At 42.6% G+C, this 16,736-nt stretch overlaps 1 protein-coding gene across 2 annotated transcripts in view; it reads left to right on the forward strand.

Moving 5' to 3' along the window:
• The window catches only part of LOC139276410 (beta-galactosidase-1-like protein 2), a 66,712-nt gene extending 56,423 nt beyond the window's left edge, over positions 1-10,289 (forward strand). For both annotated transcript variants that reach the window (XM_070894366.1, XM_070894367.1), the window contains 5 exons: positions 131-209; positions 1,920-2,007; positions 5,069-5,180; positions 6,954-7,070; positions 8,444-10,289. In XM_070894366.1, coding sequence (XP_070750467.1) covers positions 131-209; positions 1,920-2,007; positions 5,069-5,180; positions 6,954-7,070; positions 8,444-8,527 — 480 coding nt within the window. In that variant the 3' untranslated portion in view covers positions 8,528-10,289. The remainder of the gene's footprint in view (positions 1-130; positions 210-1,919; positions 2,008-5,068; positions 5,181-6,953; positions 7,071-8,443) is intronic.
• The last annotated feature ends 6,447 nt before the right edge of the window (positions 10,290-16,736 follow it).

Genomic DNA, 16,736 nt, shown 5'->3' on the forward strand with positions numbered 1-16,736 from the left:
ATCTGAAATGTCACCTAGGAAAGGGTATACATCATCACGTATGAACGCCTCTGATCATTCTGGTTAAATGATTTGATCATGAGGTTCTGTAATCTTGCCCTGCATTGAAACTGATTTCTTTTTCTCGCAGGGTAAGCGAAATTTGAGCCTGTTGGTAGAAAATCGCGGCAGAGTTAACTATGGCGACAAACTTGATGACCAGCGAAAAGGTGATTTTGTCAAATGATGATTAATAATGTAGTTAGTGCTGTGTAATACATAATCACACAACACTTCCAACTAGCGCAGATATCTGAACCATTCTATTAAAGTATTCATTCTAATGAACAAAATCTTCCCAGCAAGAAAAATTGGGGTATAATTTACCAGAAATCCATAGCATTTTGATAGGCTCGGGCATCGATAGGCTTGGCTCTGAGCCCAATTCCAGAACATTTAGCGACCTGTCTCACTAGACACTAAATTTTCTTTTAATTTAAACTGTGCACCCAAAATTGGGCAAGGGGCAATTTCGCCCCCCCCCCCCGCAATATATTAACTGGATTACATTTCAATTATCAAAGATTTCACGATGATAATAAATGCATTGTTGTGGTCGCTGCATGTGGGGCTGAGAATAGAACTCTGATCATTTAATGAATCTTTTTTACAGGGTAATTAAGCACCAGTTGCTATGTGAATACAGTTCCTGGGTTTTAAAGTTGCTGGGGGTAGTGTTGAATGGGTAAATTGCTTTTCTCAGCCTTTAGCTAAGGCGGTCAAATTAATGCAATACTTTACCTGAATTTGAAAGTAGCTAGGTGATGCATTTAGTTATAAACATACAAAGTACTTGGCTATGCACTTGAAGTGCCGTTACCTACAAGGCTACTGACCAAGAGCTGGAAAGTGGGATAAGGCTGGATAGCTCTTTTTTGGTCGGCACAGACACAATGGCCCGAACGGTTGACCAAGCTTTTAGTCACCTCTCTTAATATCTCCTCTGGCTTGGCATCCATGTTTGTCTAATTACACTTCAGAAAAGGCCTTGTGATTTTCTATGTTAAAGGTGCTATATAAATGCAAGTTGTTTTATTTGTGACAAAAACAATTGTTTGAACCGTGGTCACCTGAAGATATTCTGATCTTTTGGAGTCACTTTTGGATTATTCAGAGATGCTTTGAGCAAAGTGAAGAAAATAACAAGATGGCTGCCCGAGGTCTCCCCTGTAGTTGAACAACATTTTATTCTGCCCAGAAATCCTTTTTAAGAGGCAGCTGTCCATGTGTTTCATTATCGTTCTGTTCTCCCACTGACTAGATTGGTATCATATCATAGGCAGTGCCTCGAAATGAGGATGACTTGCTTCCATGCCGAAAACGGATGTGTTCACAGGTGTTTCAATGATATTCCAGATCCCGAACTACATCCTGAAGGGTGGAAGATGCCTGTGCGTGGATTTTTTTAACGTGTGATGGCCGTTGCACCCCAGCCACCACAAGGGCTTGACAGAGCTCGGTCTTGGTCCAGTGGCAAGGATTAACCAAGATGACTGGAGACCAGCTCTGCTGCACAGACCTAGTGCGCACACATATCGCAGTGTGGGCTGGCCCGTGCTGCCCCTGGGCCCTCACCTCTTCTGGGCCCCGAACTCGCGCCTCTCCTGGGCCCCGATCACGTCGCTCTATGAACTCTCGCCGCTCCTGCTGTACCTGCCCGCACTGCAGTCAGCCGTCGCCCTCCTGCAGCAGCACGCGCTGCTCCCTGCAGTGGTATACCGCCGCACGCTGCTCCCTCTAATGGCCCCGGCCTGCTGATCGTCTTACAGGCCGGGACCGCGCCGATTGGAATATACCTTAGTTCAAGGTACAATGACTACCGCCTCTTAAAATGAGGCTGCTTTATTTATTAAAATATTTTGTTTGTTTTGGTTCTTCAGGTCTTGTAGGAGATATCTTTTTGGATAAGGAACCTTTGAAGGGCTTTACAATCTACCCCTTAGAGATGAAAACAAGTTTTATTGAGAGGTAATGTTCCACGAATGATTTGTTCTGTTGCGCAATCTCTGATTTGTATAATTATAGCAATTCCTGTAAAGACGATTTGACTCTTTATTGTTCTGGGCTTCTGGAACTGTGCTATCTTTTTGCCCTTGTAGCCCTAGTGTGTTATAGATGTTTACTTTCTCTGTGCTCCCATACTCCAAGAGGGCAATTTTAATCTAAAAGAAATGGGTAGGTTTGGAGCCTGGGGTTAGTTAAATTGTTAACAATCGGATTGTCGACCTCAACCCACCCACTTCCGGTTTTAGCGGATATGTGGGGGTGGGGGGGACAGGTGTCAATTTAAAATATTATAATGAGGCTGAAAGCCTCTCTTTGATAACCTCCATTTTGTTTTTAACTACATGTGGACCCTCCCTCCCTCCTCTGTTCAGCTGAAGGCCTACCCACCCGCAGTCAGCCAGCCTCTCATTCTGGCTGTCTGCGGAGGGGGGAAAGTGTGGCCTCCCGGGTTTTCCGACCACCTCGGAGCTCTCTCTCTTTCTCCCCCCCCCCCCCCCCACCCAACCTACCTTCCTTCATAACATTCCAGCCCGAGTGTGTTATAATCATTTACTTCCTCCGTGCTCTCACAGTCCCAGTGTGTTACAATCATTTACTTTCTGCTGTGAGACCAGAGTTCAGATTCCAACTCTGATCAGACATCTCTGTCCTCTAAAGGCTGTTGACCTCTATTCAGTGCCTTTGGTACAAGTGCCAGGGTGCTGACAAAGACAGTTTGGCTACTCTTCTCGCTGATTTTGTTTTATTCGCGCCCCCCACCCTCTCTTTTGCACTTGATGTTTCCTGCTTTACACTTCCGCATTTTAAATTACATTTTTTGTTCTTTATTTTTAAGAAACTTTTTGGGGGAATTTACCATTTCCAGCTGATTTTTATGAAAGTGAACTGACTGAAAGAGTTGGTTCATGAAATCAATTTGTGGGCACTCGATGGTCGAGAGCTCTAATTGGCAGTGCGCCTGGCTAGTAATGGGTTGCAGTGGGGGAGCTGCGTCTTCACCCGCCTGCAAAGGAATAGTCCTCCCCACCCCACCCGGCCGCCCCTCTCCTTGCCATTTGTTACTTCATGATGGTGCCTTTTATGGCTTGGGAAGGTTTACTAACCGATGGGAATGATATTGATTTCCCCTGTGCTCGCTGACCTACATTGGCTTCTGGTTTCAAAATTTTCATCCTTGCTTTCAAATCCCCCCGTGGCCTCGCCCCTCCCTATCTCTATAATCTCCTGCAGCCCCACAACCCCCTCCGAGATATCTGCACTCCTCTAATTCTGCTCTCTTGAGCATCCTGTTTAGAATCACTCAACCATTGGTGGCCATGCCTTCTGTTGCCTAGGCCCCAAGCTCTGGAACTCCCTCCCTAAACCTCTCCGCCTCTCTTTCCTCTGTCAAGATCCTATTTAAAATATACCTCTTTGACCAAGCTTTTGGTCACCTGCGCTAATTTCTACTTGTGCGGCTCTGTGTGTCAAATTTTTATCTCATAATACTCCTGTGAAGTGCCCTGGGACTTTTCACTACGTTAAAAGCACTATATAAATATAAATTGTTGTTGTTGTGTGAGCTGCCCACACCCAAGCCTCGAGTGAGCCTGATTCTAGTTGTCACACTAGTGTCTTCATTCCCCTATTGTGTATTATTGTACTGTCATCTATAGTGTTTTTATTGTTATTCATGTGATTGAATTCTTAAAGGGAATAAATGACCATTAAATAAAAGTTTTTTTTTAAATGAATTGCAAATCGCCTTTAAAATTCAGCTGTTTTGGAGGTGTTTCTGAGCTACCATGCGAAGTGCCAGAATCAGGACTAACTGAGACAGTCACGCCCTCCGGGAGGGTTAACTCCATTGAGCACTGTGACTCTTCCATGGTCCCTAATGAGACATTTAAATATCGGGTATTCAAAGTATCAACGCACGGCCAAACACATCAGCATGGTAATTTAGTTACGATCTTGTGCTTTTTTTTTAATCTTCCAGAACTCATTCTTCAAGTTAATCTTGAATAATGCATATCTGATAGCGATTACAAGGGAATAGTTCAGACCATAACATAAACCAGATGAACAAGACTCTTAACAGTTTTTATGATGGTTAGCTGTATACCTAGATTAGATCACTGTCCACAAATTGCTCCACTGATGTAATTTGGATGATTTTTCTGCTCAATGGGAGGAATCTGAGTTTTCTACCTTGGACGCCCACTGCTGCCATCAAATACTCCCAGCCCAGATAAGTACCAGGCAACGCTCCCATTACTCTGCCCCAGTCTGAATATTACTACTTTCTACACCAGTAATCCTTGCACACTTTAATCGGATTGCCAGTTTAGTTACCTTCTAGTTTTTTTTTAACCATGTGCCCATGTCTGTTGTGAATTGAATTCAGATTGATCATAAATTGGTGCCGAATTAACATGTGATATTCGCACAAAAGGATTATTGAGAGATCATGTGCAAATGATTACTGGACTATTGAATGTATGCTATATATGTCTTCTTCTTTCTGCCAACCCTTCTTCTTTACTAAAAGTATCACTCCCTTCCAGTGTTGCAGTTCCATAGGCACTGGATTCTCTCCGGTACCTCACCCATTCTTTGTGTGTGAGCCAAAGCGAATTGACTAATTGAGTGTATTACAGCCGAGTCTGTTCCTGTCCTTACCCAATATCCACGCACACACACACACACACATATATTAATGCACGCGCGCGCACACATTAACGCACACACACTTCCAGCAGAAGTCACTAAATAGCTATCAGGAGAGGAAACCTTGGCTTTTTCCCTCCTTAACCCAGGTGTACTACAGCTAATTGCAGTGCCCTTGTCAAAAAAATAAGATTGTAGAATTTGTGGGTCCATTTTTGTCCAATCTTGATTTTGCAGACACCAGCCAGTGCAATTCTGCACAATGATATCCACACGGAAGGATTCATGACTGTGACATTTGTTAAATGATAATCGAGTGTTGGTCATTGGGAATAACACTGTTTTCTTTTTGTTGGCCTCTCCTGGTTTGAAGTTTCTCTGCTCTCCAGCTGAATCCTATTCCGGACAAACCTACCTTTCCCGCCTTTTTCTATGGCATACTACATGTGGAGTCATTACCTTATGATACCTTTATCAAACTTAAGGTGAGGAATACAGTTTTGTCTGATACAACTTCCTGCTTGGATTAGCGATGTTTTTTAAAAGAATGTATAACTTGTATATTGAAATGTGAGACTCACTGAGTAAGGAAGTTGAAAAACAAACAAAGCACCAGGTACAGGAAAATCAAACGGAAGAGTGCCCAGCCGTGACAGAACCCACCCAGTTTTTTTTAAAATGCAACTCTATTTTTTTTTTAAATCAAGCGGACCCAGAGTTCCCTGTGTTCACTGCGCTCAGGAATCTACTAGCTAGCGGGCAGAACAATAGCTAGGGGCATAGATTTGAAGTTATTGGTGGTAGGATTAGAGGGGAGTTGAGAATGTGGGGGTCTGGTACTCACTGCCTGAAAGGATGGAAGAGGCAGAAAAACCCTCACCACATTTAAAAAGTACTTGGATTTGTACTTGAAGTGCCATAAGCTGCAGGGCTACAGACCATGAGCTGGAAATTGGGATTAGGCTGGATAGCTCTTTTTCGTCCAGCATAGACACAATGGGCCGAATGGCCTCCTGCGCAGCAAATTTCTATGATTCTATGAACAAGTAAGGCCTGCCTCTGAATATCATTGTGAACTGATTTGTGTAGAATGCTGTGTAAGAGGAGCTGGTAATCCTAGAGAACCAGTTACTTCTGCAACGCACTGAATCAGATTACCTGTTTAAATGCAAAATTATATATTTTTTTAATGTGTCAATATCTTGCTTCACTAGAGTGTTACTGCGGCATTACTTTAAACTATATGGTAGGTGCAGGGGAGATTACAGGACTGGCAATTCAAAATGCCATCAGGATTTTTCATTATAAAAAAATTACTCCTGTCTGGTAGCAGAGATTTTAAAATTATTGTTACTATCCCTTTCTTCCCTACGAGAACTGGCATTTCATGGCTCAGCAAGGGGCCTTCATCTGATGTCTGTTACTAGCTGTATCGTCGAGAGCCTCCACAGGACTGAGCTGCATAATTTCTGGTTGTTACACAGCCAGGATAAGATCAGCACTCCTAGGATGCTAATCAGTAATACTTCCCCTCTCTCCTTTTTAAGACGCTCTTTTAAACCTCTGACCAAGCTTTTGATCACCTCTCCTGATATCTCCTTACGTGGCATGGTGCTAAGTTTTGTCTGATAACGCTCCTGTGAAGCGCCTTGGGATGTTTTATGCTATATAAATGGAAGTTATTTACTGACAGATCTTGTAACTGATCATTGCTTCTCTCCTGTTCCTCCTAAGCTGCATATGCATGTCCTGCACACACTTCCTCCTCTCTGTATGCTCGTTGTCAAAATCAAGACTTGTGTCTGACTCATTCTTTCCTTTAATCTCAAACCAATGGGACTCTATTCCTTCCCCTGCCTTCCTTTCCTCCTGTAACCTCCAGTTTGTAAAACCCCAAATTTGCCATCAATTATCTCTGTTCCAGATGTGTCTCCCTTTCTCTGGTCTGCTCAACCCTAATGGCTCCCCAATTTAAAAAAAAATGGCGGCCCCCTGATCAGTATCCAGGATTGGGAAAGGATGTTGATCAGTGCCGGCCCTTGTGGAGTTACTTGCTGCCTGGTCTGGTTATTGATGCCCACTGAGGGGCTCCTGCTGCGTGGAGATCTGAAATGGGAGAATAGCAGATCATTATATGCAATACAGGCTCAGCAGTGATATTTGACAGCATTCCCCTCTCCTCACCCCCCACAAACAGTTTGCATTCTTGAAAAACATTTCCGACTGGGTTTTTAATGTATTCTTGATGTCCTTTTCAGGGCTGGGAGAAAGGAGTGGTGTTTGTGAATGGAATGAATTTAGGTCGCTACTGGGATATAGGGCCACAACAGACTCTGTACTTGCCTGCCCCGTGGATACAGCATGGCAGTAATGAGGTAAGTCACTCAGACGGATAGTGACTGTTTGCACAGTTGTTAGAATCCATGATTTTTTTTTTCCTTCCCCTTTGTGGGTGATAATTGAGAATGCTACAAGTGAGAGATTTTTTGATTCAGATTTGTCATTTTTTGTAACCGTTCTGACAGAATAGTGTTACCTGGGCTTCCATATAACCTATTTGAGCTGAAATATATATTGGCATTTAATGAATAGGTTGATCTATGCTGCAGGCTGGGCTAGCTGTTCCAGTGCCTCAAACAATGAAGCAAAATTTCAGCAGCAAATTTTTTTTTTTAAACTTTCCAAAATTTTATTTCAAGCTAAAGTTTTGAATGAAAAATTCTTCAGCTGTGTATTTTTCTAATTCCATTTTCTAACACTTTTTTGTTCAGATACTTTCAAACCTCCTTTTTGCATTTCCTTTACATGGAAAAAAGTGTGTGTTTTGTGAAAGTAGGCTTTGAGTAGTCCCAGTGGGTAATAATGAATAATCGTTACTGATCTTCAACCAATCCAATGTGGACTTTACACTGCTATCATTGGTGTGATGATGTAAAAGGTCAGCGTGCACAGCACGAAGCAGTGGCTCAGTGGTAGCAAACTTGCCTTTTGAGTTAGAAGCCCTTGGGTTCAAACCCCAAGACTTAAATGCATAATCTAGGCTGATATTTCAGTGTGGTGCTGCTTTGCCTGAGGTGTTGTCCTTCAGAGCCTTAGTTTAACACTTCATCTGTCTGCCTGCATCGGTGGATGCAGCATGAGTGTAACAAGAGCATTTGGAGTTCTCTTGACTAATATTTATCCCAATCGATACCACCAAAAATAGATGAACTGGTCATTTATCTCATCGCTTTTTGTGGGACTTTGTTGTGCGCGAATTGGCTGCAAAACAATAATGACAACACTTTGGTATTCATTGGCTGTAAAGCTTTTTGGGATGTCCTGAAGACGTGAGAAATTCTCTATAAATAAAATTGATGTCTTCCACTGCAGAGTGATGTCCAGTGTGAGTATTGCAACATATAAACCATAGCTTTGAAAATGATCAAAAGTAGAAAGAAAAGCTGGTTTAAAAGGAAAGGAAAGTCTAGAATCCATTCTGGGTAGGCCCGTGATCTACTCTCTCAGCCTTCTGAAGTAGTTGCCTGCAGTGAAATCTGCTGCTCTGGGCTGCTTCCTGTCACTGGCATTGTTAAGGCATCTCTGGGATAGAACATTTGAAGTTAGTTTTTTTTTAAAAAAGGTAACCCATGTTTTAATATTTTTCCACATAGGCACTGAACAGTAAGTCTGCACCACAGACTCCCTTTCCTCTTTCATTCGTGCTGTATTTTTACATTTCTTTTGCATTTTTTTCCTTTGAAATTAGATTATAATTTTTGAAGAGAGCATTGCGGGAAAAACAGTTGAATTTGTAAACCGGCCTGACTTGGGACAAACTCAACACGTATGAAGATGAGAACAACGACTATTCTTCATTTAACCTTTTTTAACTTTTTGATGGAGAAAAGCATTCAGTTGCGCCGATGTCTGATTGACACTACTTTCAAATATCAGAATAAAACCGCTATTGAAAAGTGCCCAAACAGCTTGTGATTGAATTTGTTTGATCTGTTACAGAGTTGTCACTGTTTAAAGTTTAAAATTACGCTGTGAGTAGAAGCTTAGAAATGATTAACATACCATTTGAAATTTCTTTGCCCACAATTTTAGCAAAGAGGTTAACCTGCTTAAAATAAATGCATTGATACCTTTGCTAAATAAGTGGGCAAAGAAATTATAGATAAGTGTGCTAATTGCTTCTACATTATTAACCTATGACATTATTTCAAGGCTAAGATGTGTAAGACTCGTGCATTTTTGTATAATATTTAACTAAAATCCATTTAATCTGTCTTGCCTTTTAATGTTCTCGTTAGAGGTTATATTTTAATAATCTTGACATTTAGATGAATTCTCCATCCACTGACTGCTCCATGTTATAAAATGGCATGAAATATTAAACTGGGGCAGTTGCAACAAGGTCTTTTTTGACTTTTGTGGGAAGCACTGTGTGGCAATCTCCCCCATCTTACAGGAGCCTCCCCTCGTGCATTAGGTTAGTGAACGATTTGCGCGAGATAGTTGCTGTCCATCAGCCCTCATTTTTCACATCACAAGTTTTTCTCTCTCTGATGGTCAGTCTATGGGAGGTTGCTTGTTTTGGGATGACTAACTCAGGAGGCAGCACTTATTCAAATAGGTGCTTTCAGTTTCAACAACTGCAACTTGCTTTTAAAAGCACCTTTAACATAGAATGTAAAAAGAAATCCCATGGTGCTTCCCAGAAGCGTAACCAGGCAATAATCGACACTGAACCAAAGATGAAGATACGAGAGAGAGTGAGTGACTTCACAGGAGCTGATTGGATAGGTCAGAGTGGAATCCAGTGAGGGCAATCCCATTGAGTTGAACAATGGAGAAGAATGGTGTGTTCAACCTTGGCAGAAGCTGCAGGGAGAGCGAGGAGGGATAGTGCACCATGGTCACCATCACAAACGATGTCATTGAAACAGCCGTAATGCAAGTCACAACTTACATCCTCTGATTATGATAAGGGCACCATCACTTGCTGAGAACTCCAAAACCAATTCCAGTGTCCTGTTCACTTCCCCATAGCTCTGTATCTTTCTCTACTTCAACTGTTGATCTTTTCCTCCCTTAAAAGATGCATTGTTCTCTGCCTCAACTCCTGCCCTGATAAAACATTCCATGCTCATAGCTACTTTCCTAACCTCACTCCTCATTTTCATAGTAACAATTTTTAAATTAATGTCCCTCATCACGGACTCCCGAAGCAGAGGAAATAGCCTTTCTCTCTTCACTCTGTCACAACACTTCAGTCGCTTCTCATAGCTAGAGTTTCCTATCCCTGGGTCATACATCTTTTATTATTAAAATCTATTTGTTACAGAAAGGAGAATTTTTTTGCCCTTAACATTCTCTGTTCCTTTCGGTGTGTAATGTCTCTAGGCTCTCCTTTAATGTTTTTCCATGCTTACCATAGAGAGGCATCCACCGCATCAAACCCAAGTGCTACGCTAATGTGCACAGCATTGTAAGGTTCTAAAACGTTTGTATCTGCAGTTCCATGTTACCCTTTAAATACCGTGTGTGACAAGGGAAAGCTTGTAAACTTTGCACAATTTAATAAAAATTTGATGTAAAAGAAAAAAGCCCACTCACCAGCTCTCGTTGCTAGTGTTTGTTTATTTTGCTCTCGTGTTTTTTTTTTAAAACATTTTCTTTACAAACTATTTCTTTCCAGTCCCTGGATTAACGACTGGATAATTGTTAATTATTTCATTGTGTGTTAATTTTTTTTAAACTTTGGAGTAAAAAGATGTATGGGGGCCTGAAAGGGGAAGGCAGGCCTCCTTTTGAAGGCCTCAGATTCTGTGTGAGACCTGGTACTGAAAACAGGAAAAGGAAATGAATGGTTTCTGCTGGGAGAGTGGGTGAGTTGCACACCTGGATCAACTCCGGAAGGCCAGGCCCAACATACTGTTGCCCAAGGAGAAGGTTCACGAGGTTGATTCCGGAGATGAAGGGGATGTTGTTTGAAAAAAGATTGGGCTCATTGGAGTTTAGAAGAATGAGAGGTGATCTTATTGAAACATATAAGATTGAGGGGGCTTGACAGGGTAGATGCAGAAGGATGTTTCCCCTCGTGGAGGAATCTAGAGCAAGGGGGCATAGTTTCAGAATAAGGGGTCGCCCATTTAAAACTGGGATGGGGAGGAATTTCTTTTGAGGGTCGTGAATCTGTGGAATTCTCTACCCCAGAGAGCTGTGGAGGCTGGATCATTGAAAATACTTAAGATAGACAGATTTTTGAATGATAAGGGAATTGAGGGTTATTGGGAGAGGGCAGAGAAGTGGAGTTGAGGCCAAGATCAGATCAGCCGTGATATTGAATGGTGGATAAGGCTCGAGGAACCAAATGGCCTACTCCTGCTCTTAGTTTTTATGTTCTTTTGACTCTTAAGATCTTTATTGATTCCACAGAAAGAAATAAGGTGGTCATCAAACTGTTCACCTCCTATGGCAGGAATGTGGAAGCCACTTCTCTTTGTGGGTTGAAGGCCACATCTGGAGTTTATCTCCACCATCCCATTAATTTGCTTATCTCCAGCTGCTGGTACGAACAGATCTAAAAGTTCTAACTTGGGATTTATCCACTCGTGAGGCAAAACTCTACAAACAGCACTTTCCAAACCTTCAGACCTATGAAGTTAAGATGGGGCAAACCAGAGAGTAAGAAGTAAAGGTTCGAGAGTTGAATTGCTGCAGCCTGGGGGGCTCCAGTGCCATTCACTATCTAGCCACAAGGGGGAGCGGGAGAGGCCAGAGACTGCCCTTCAATGTCGCTTTCTTACTGTAAGCAAGCATCTACCCTCCAAGTGTCTCCTGATAACACCATCTAATTGGAATTCTGAACTTCAGTGCCACCATCATCCTGTCCTTATAGTATTCAATCTGTCCCCAAAGAGAAGATTCATTGGTTCGTCGACCATAATCTGCTCTATCAGCTGATTAGGCGAGATCTCCAACAAAATTAGCCACCAATTCCTGAAAGCAGTATCTATAACAACAACAACTTTTATTTATATAGCACCTTTTTAACGTAGTGAAACATCCCAAGGTGCTTCATAGGGGTATTATGAGATACAAAGCTGAGCCTGTTTCAAGCAGATTGCTTTAGATGATGTCTATAAAATTAGTTATTTAGAAGAACTCTCAGACCATTGCTAATTGTTACTAATGAACTGGCACTGACCTTTTCATGGTCATTAAAGAGCACTTCTAAGAGTATACCATGTTGTATGTGGAGAACAGCAAAGGTAGGTTATTTGTGGGTTGGTGGGTATACTTGGGCATATAGATCATGGCAGCTTAACACATTGACAAGCTGACGCACTGACCTGTGCAGTTCTTTACGTCTGAAAGTAAGCATAGTGGTTATGTCACTGGACGGGTAATCCAGAGGCCTGGACTAACGATCTGGAGACAGGAGTTCAAATCCCACCACGGCAGCTGGGGAATGTAAATTCAGTTAATTAAATAAATCTGGAATAAAAAGCTAGTGTCAGTAATGGTGACCATGAAACTACCCGATTTATCTCAAAATCCCATCTAATGTCCTTCAGAAAGCAAATCTGCTACCCTTACCCGATCTGCTCTGTGAGAGACTCCAGATCCACAGCAACGTATTTGACTCTCAACTGCCCTCTGAAATGGCCTAGCAAGCCACTCAGTTGCACCAAACCACTAAGAGAAAGTCACTGGGAGTACCTTCACCACACGAACTACAGCGGTTCAAGACGACGGCTCACCGCCACCTTCTCCAGGGCATTTAGGGATGGGCAATAAATGTTGGCCTTGCCAGCGATGCCCACATCCTATGAATGATTTTTTTTAAATGTCCATTGCCCAGTTAATGAGGATGCCCTGAGACTTGGGCTGACAGCTGGAGGGCATTACCTTAAGGCTGATTATGAAAATATGTGTTGGTACAGCCAGAGTTCAGTGTCTCCTCTGATTGGGTTACACCGAAGCAAACGGCTACTGTGGAAGCTTTGCCCCAACAAGTGGTGGTGATACGCTCACAATTTGTGGTGAGTTAAACTGCTCATCCTGCTAGCCATAAGGAGCTCGAGGGATATGCAGTCCACTTAGCCACAGTTCACATCTGCTGTGGTCAGTTGTCTAGTAACCAATTTGTAACGATATTGTACTTGGGTGAGTGGAAGGTACGTCTGGGGTCCCCGAGGTTGAGGTGGCTTCAGGATGGGCAATTGGAAGCAAACGGTGCCCGAATCCATTGCAACTCCGTAACCTCTGCTCTTTGAATCTTTAATGTCACCTACGCCAGCAGATAAGGGCCTTGGTTTAATATCTCATCCGAAGGGACTCTCCTCTGAAAATGTGACCTGCTGATAAAGGGATCAAGCCAGCAACTGTTGAGCCAAAGATAAGAGTGCCAACAATGGATTGGACCCGACAATTCGCCATGCCTAATGAAACCAATAAATAGCAGAAAAAAAGTTTGGCTTCTGCAAAAAAAAAATGTTTTAATGGAAAAACCCTGTTGATGCTGATGCGTAGTACTCTGGAAATTGGGCCCCCGTGTGTATATGATATGTCTCTGCAAGATCCTACAAATCCCCTGGGAGAACAGACGCACAAACATTAGCGTCCTCGACCAGGCCAACATCCCCAGCATTGAAGCACTGACCACACTTGATCAGCTCCCCTGGGCAGGCCACATAGTTCGCATGCCAGACACGAGACTCCCAAAGCAAGTGCTCTACTCGGAACTCGTCCACGGCAAACGAGCCAAAGGCGGGCAGAGGAAACGTTACAAGGACACCCTCAAAGCCTCCCTGATAACGTGCGACATCCCCACTGACACCTGGGAGTCCTTGGCCATAGACCGCCCTAAGTGGAGGAAGTGCATTCGGGAGGGCGCTGAGCTCCTCGAGTATCGTCGCCGAGAGCATGCAGAAATCAAACGCAGGCAGCGGAAGGAGAGTGCGGCAAACCAGGCTCCCTGCCCATCCTCAACGACTATCTGTCCCACCTGTGACAGAAACTGTGGTTCTCGTACTGGACTGTTCAGTCACCTAAGAACTCATGCTAAGAATGGAAGCAAGTCTTCTTCGATCCGGAGGGACTGTCTATGATGATGATGATGATGACACATTTGATACATAGGTTGATGTTCTCTATAAAGAGCAAGTCACTACACATCAGCCCTGTTCAACAACCACAGCAGACATCCGTATTTCGTCATATTTTTTTATTTAGGGTTCTCTTTTACTAAAATGACATTATGAGGGATTGTGTGCAATCAACAGTACATTAACATGCAAAACAAAAGTGCAACCGCCACAGAGACTGAAAATGTTACGATCTATAGAAAGAAATCAAATACATTTATTATACAGCGAGAAAGAAAAATCATTCCGATGTTAGGACAGCCTTCTTGGCATTATCTTTACGAATTTAAGACTGTTTAGGAAAAAAAACAGTTTTGGCAGCCTGGGTCGAGAGAAGGAGTGAATCATTTATCAACGGTACTCTCGGGATTGGCCACATGTGCCAGCGCTGAAGGCAGTGATCAGTGTCTGTCTCAGGCATTTGGATTTAGCATTAAAGAAAAGCCTTCCCAAGATGTTGATTTATAATGTTACCAGGTTGTGGTCTGTTCAGTAGTTCTACATTCTCGTCTTTGATTTTGTGCATATTTTTTTTGCCCAGTCTCACAAAACTGTATTCCTACTCTGCCACCTGGTGATCTGAATAGCAAATGGCAACACCGGCCTCCTGGCTTTCAATAAGACAGCTGCAGTTTCCCTTTTCAGCCCTCGTGATAACTTCAAGCCAACTTGGAAAAAAAACCTTAAAATCAAGTAATCAGTGATTTAATAGCAGAGCCTTTAGCAAAAATAAATGACCAGAATTCAGCTCAAAGAAGTGCATCAGGCGGAAAAGTTGTTTGAAAGCGGCTGTTTTAAAAAGGAATCCAGGGTAACACTGCTGCAGAGCTCTGTACTGGCTTAAAGTAAAGCAGCTTAGACAGTGAAACAACCACTGGAATTCCAACGGGGGAACTTAAAGATCTTTCAGCAAAAGCCAAATAAAAGAGACACACTTTTAGTGTATCCGTTTTGAAAAAGTTTCATACTGTAACAAACTTTGATTATTAATTTCAAGTTCTTCAAAACACAAGGTTCATATTTTTCAATGGAATCCTATCTGATGCTCAGATCTAAAGGTTTAAAATGAGCGTGAATGACTGGGGAATTCCTTTATTGAGGATTTTTTGCTTTTAGGAAGGAGGGTACATCTTACATGCGTTGTTCATTACTACAAGTTCACTTTGTTACAGCTGAGCGCCTTACTCTGATAGTGACTGCAAAACAGGCTGTGGCTGTGTGACTTGTGCAGAGGCAAACATGTGCACATTGTAAATATGGAATATAAATTAAAGTTCCCAGTTCACTAGCCGATTCATAACTCTGTTATATTTATTGAGAGCCTAGGTAAGGGGGCAAAGCCCATGGTACAGGAGGTAGTGATAGACAACACCAAGCTTGGATCTTAAGGTTTGCAATTTGTCTAGGATTATGAGAAAGGTGCCAAAAAATCCTCCCCAGAACACGGCAGATGTACTTGAGTCTCTTGTATTGTCATGTAATGTATATGTTTTGTGACTTGGATAGGTAGCACAAAAAAATACACCTGTTTATGTACCTTTTTTTTTACAAAGTCCTATCCAGTGACATTTGTCCTGAAGTTTACTTTTACACTCCTGTACTCTGCTTCTCATAATCCAGCACTGAGTACAAAAAGCACCGAATGTTTGAATTGGTTTGCACTGCACGTCTTCAGAATGGAGGTAAGAACTTTTTATGACTAATTCAGCCATTAAAGTGCCAAATCTGAAGTCTAACACCATCAAACAGTGAATCGTGCTCTGAAACTACCAGCTGGAAGGGGCACGGGAGCATCATTTTTCAAAATCTGTCTCAATGCAGACACACAACTCCTGTAGTCTGGACTGAAATTTGAAAAGTGGGTGAGTGTGATCCTGGATTTGTGTAACGTGTAAACAGAAATGCAGTCACTGTGTTAAGGAGAATGGCAGTAGTGCAGTGCAGGAATCTGCCTCTTTGTTCAGCCAACTATAACCCTGCGCAATTTTGAACAATGAGGTCAATGAAGTTATATGTTGCATGCGATGCTCTGCTAATGCCAACCCCATGTGTAATATAATAGGGATCACCACAATAATGAATCTCTGCTGCATGTAAGAATTGAACCCCTCCACCTTGAATATAGCTGAGACTGAGCAAACATGAGGTCATCCTTTAATGTAGCTCTTGTATAAATGCTCGCGGAATAGTGGTAATTTTTGTTTCTTAGCTCCTGATTTAACTGCTGTGCATTTCCAGCATTTTCTATTTTTGTCAAATATATCAGTCCTGTCACACGCAGCGTGAGACTGGTGATCGAACATGTGATCCTATGTTATATGAAGCATGTATTGGCCTGCAGAATGGTGTCTGATCTGGGCTGTACACTAAGTGACTAAGCTGCTTTACTTAACGTTTGAATAAAATACAAGTAAAGGTCCTTATCACGCCCATTCTCTCCACACACCTACCATCTGTCCTGCCGTGGATTCTAACCAACCCGCTCCATCTCACCGGGGCGGTAACGGACTGCAGGCAATCCTGTAAATGAATGGGACTGTGAGATTGCTCACTGACACTTGGAAGTAATCACACAGAATGTCAATCCAGCTTCATAACACACATTTAGAACTCTGACCAGTTGCATTCTACACTGACCCATCCCTGGTCCCAACAGCATATTGGAGCTTCTGTCTATGGGGGAAAAGGACAGGGCAATGGGATTAGAGCAGATCACGCCGGTTAAAGGTCCAGCACAGGCATGTGCGTGATGTGCAAAAAACACCCCTCTGTGGTATGATCTCTATAATTCTATCTCTTCTGTATTTAGCTTTTTCCCCCTAAGGAGGTAGTCAACAACAGAGTTGAGAGGGCTGAGCTTCAATGGAGCAAATGACCTTTCCTTGGTCCTTGTGTTATGTT

This window comes from Pristiophorus japonicus, chromosome 11 (assembly GCF_044704955.1).
Source record: "Pristiophorus japonicus isolate sPriJap1 chromosome 11, sPriJap1.hap1, whole genome shotgun sequence".
Classification (NCBI taxonomy): domain Eukaryota; kingdom Metazoa; phylum Chordata; class Chondrichthyes; family Pristiophoridae; genus Pristiophorus; species Pristiophorus japonicus.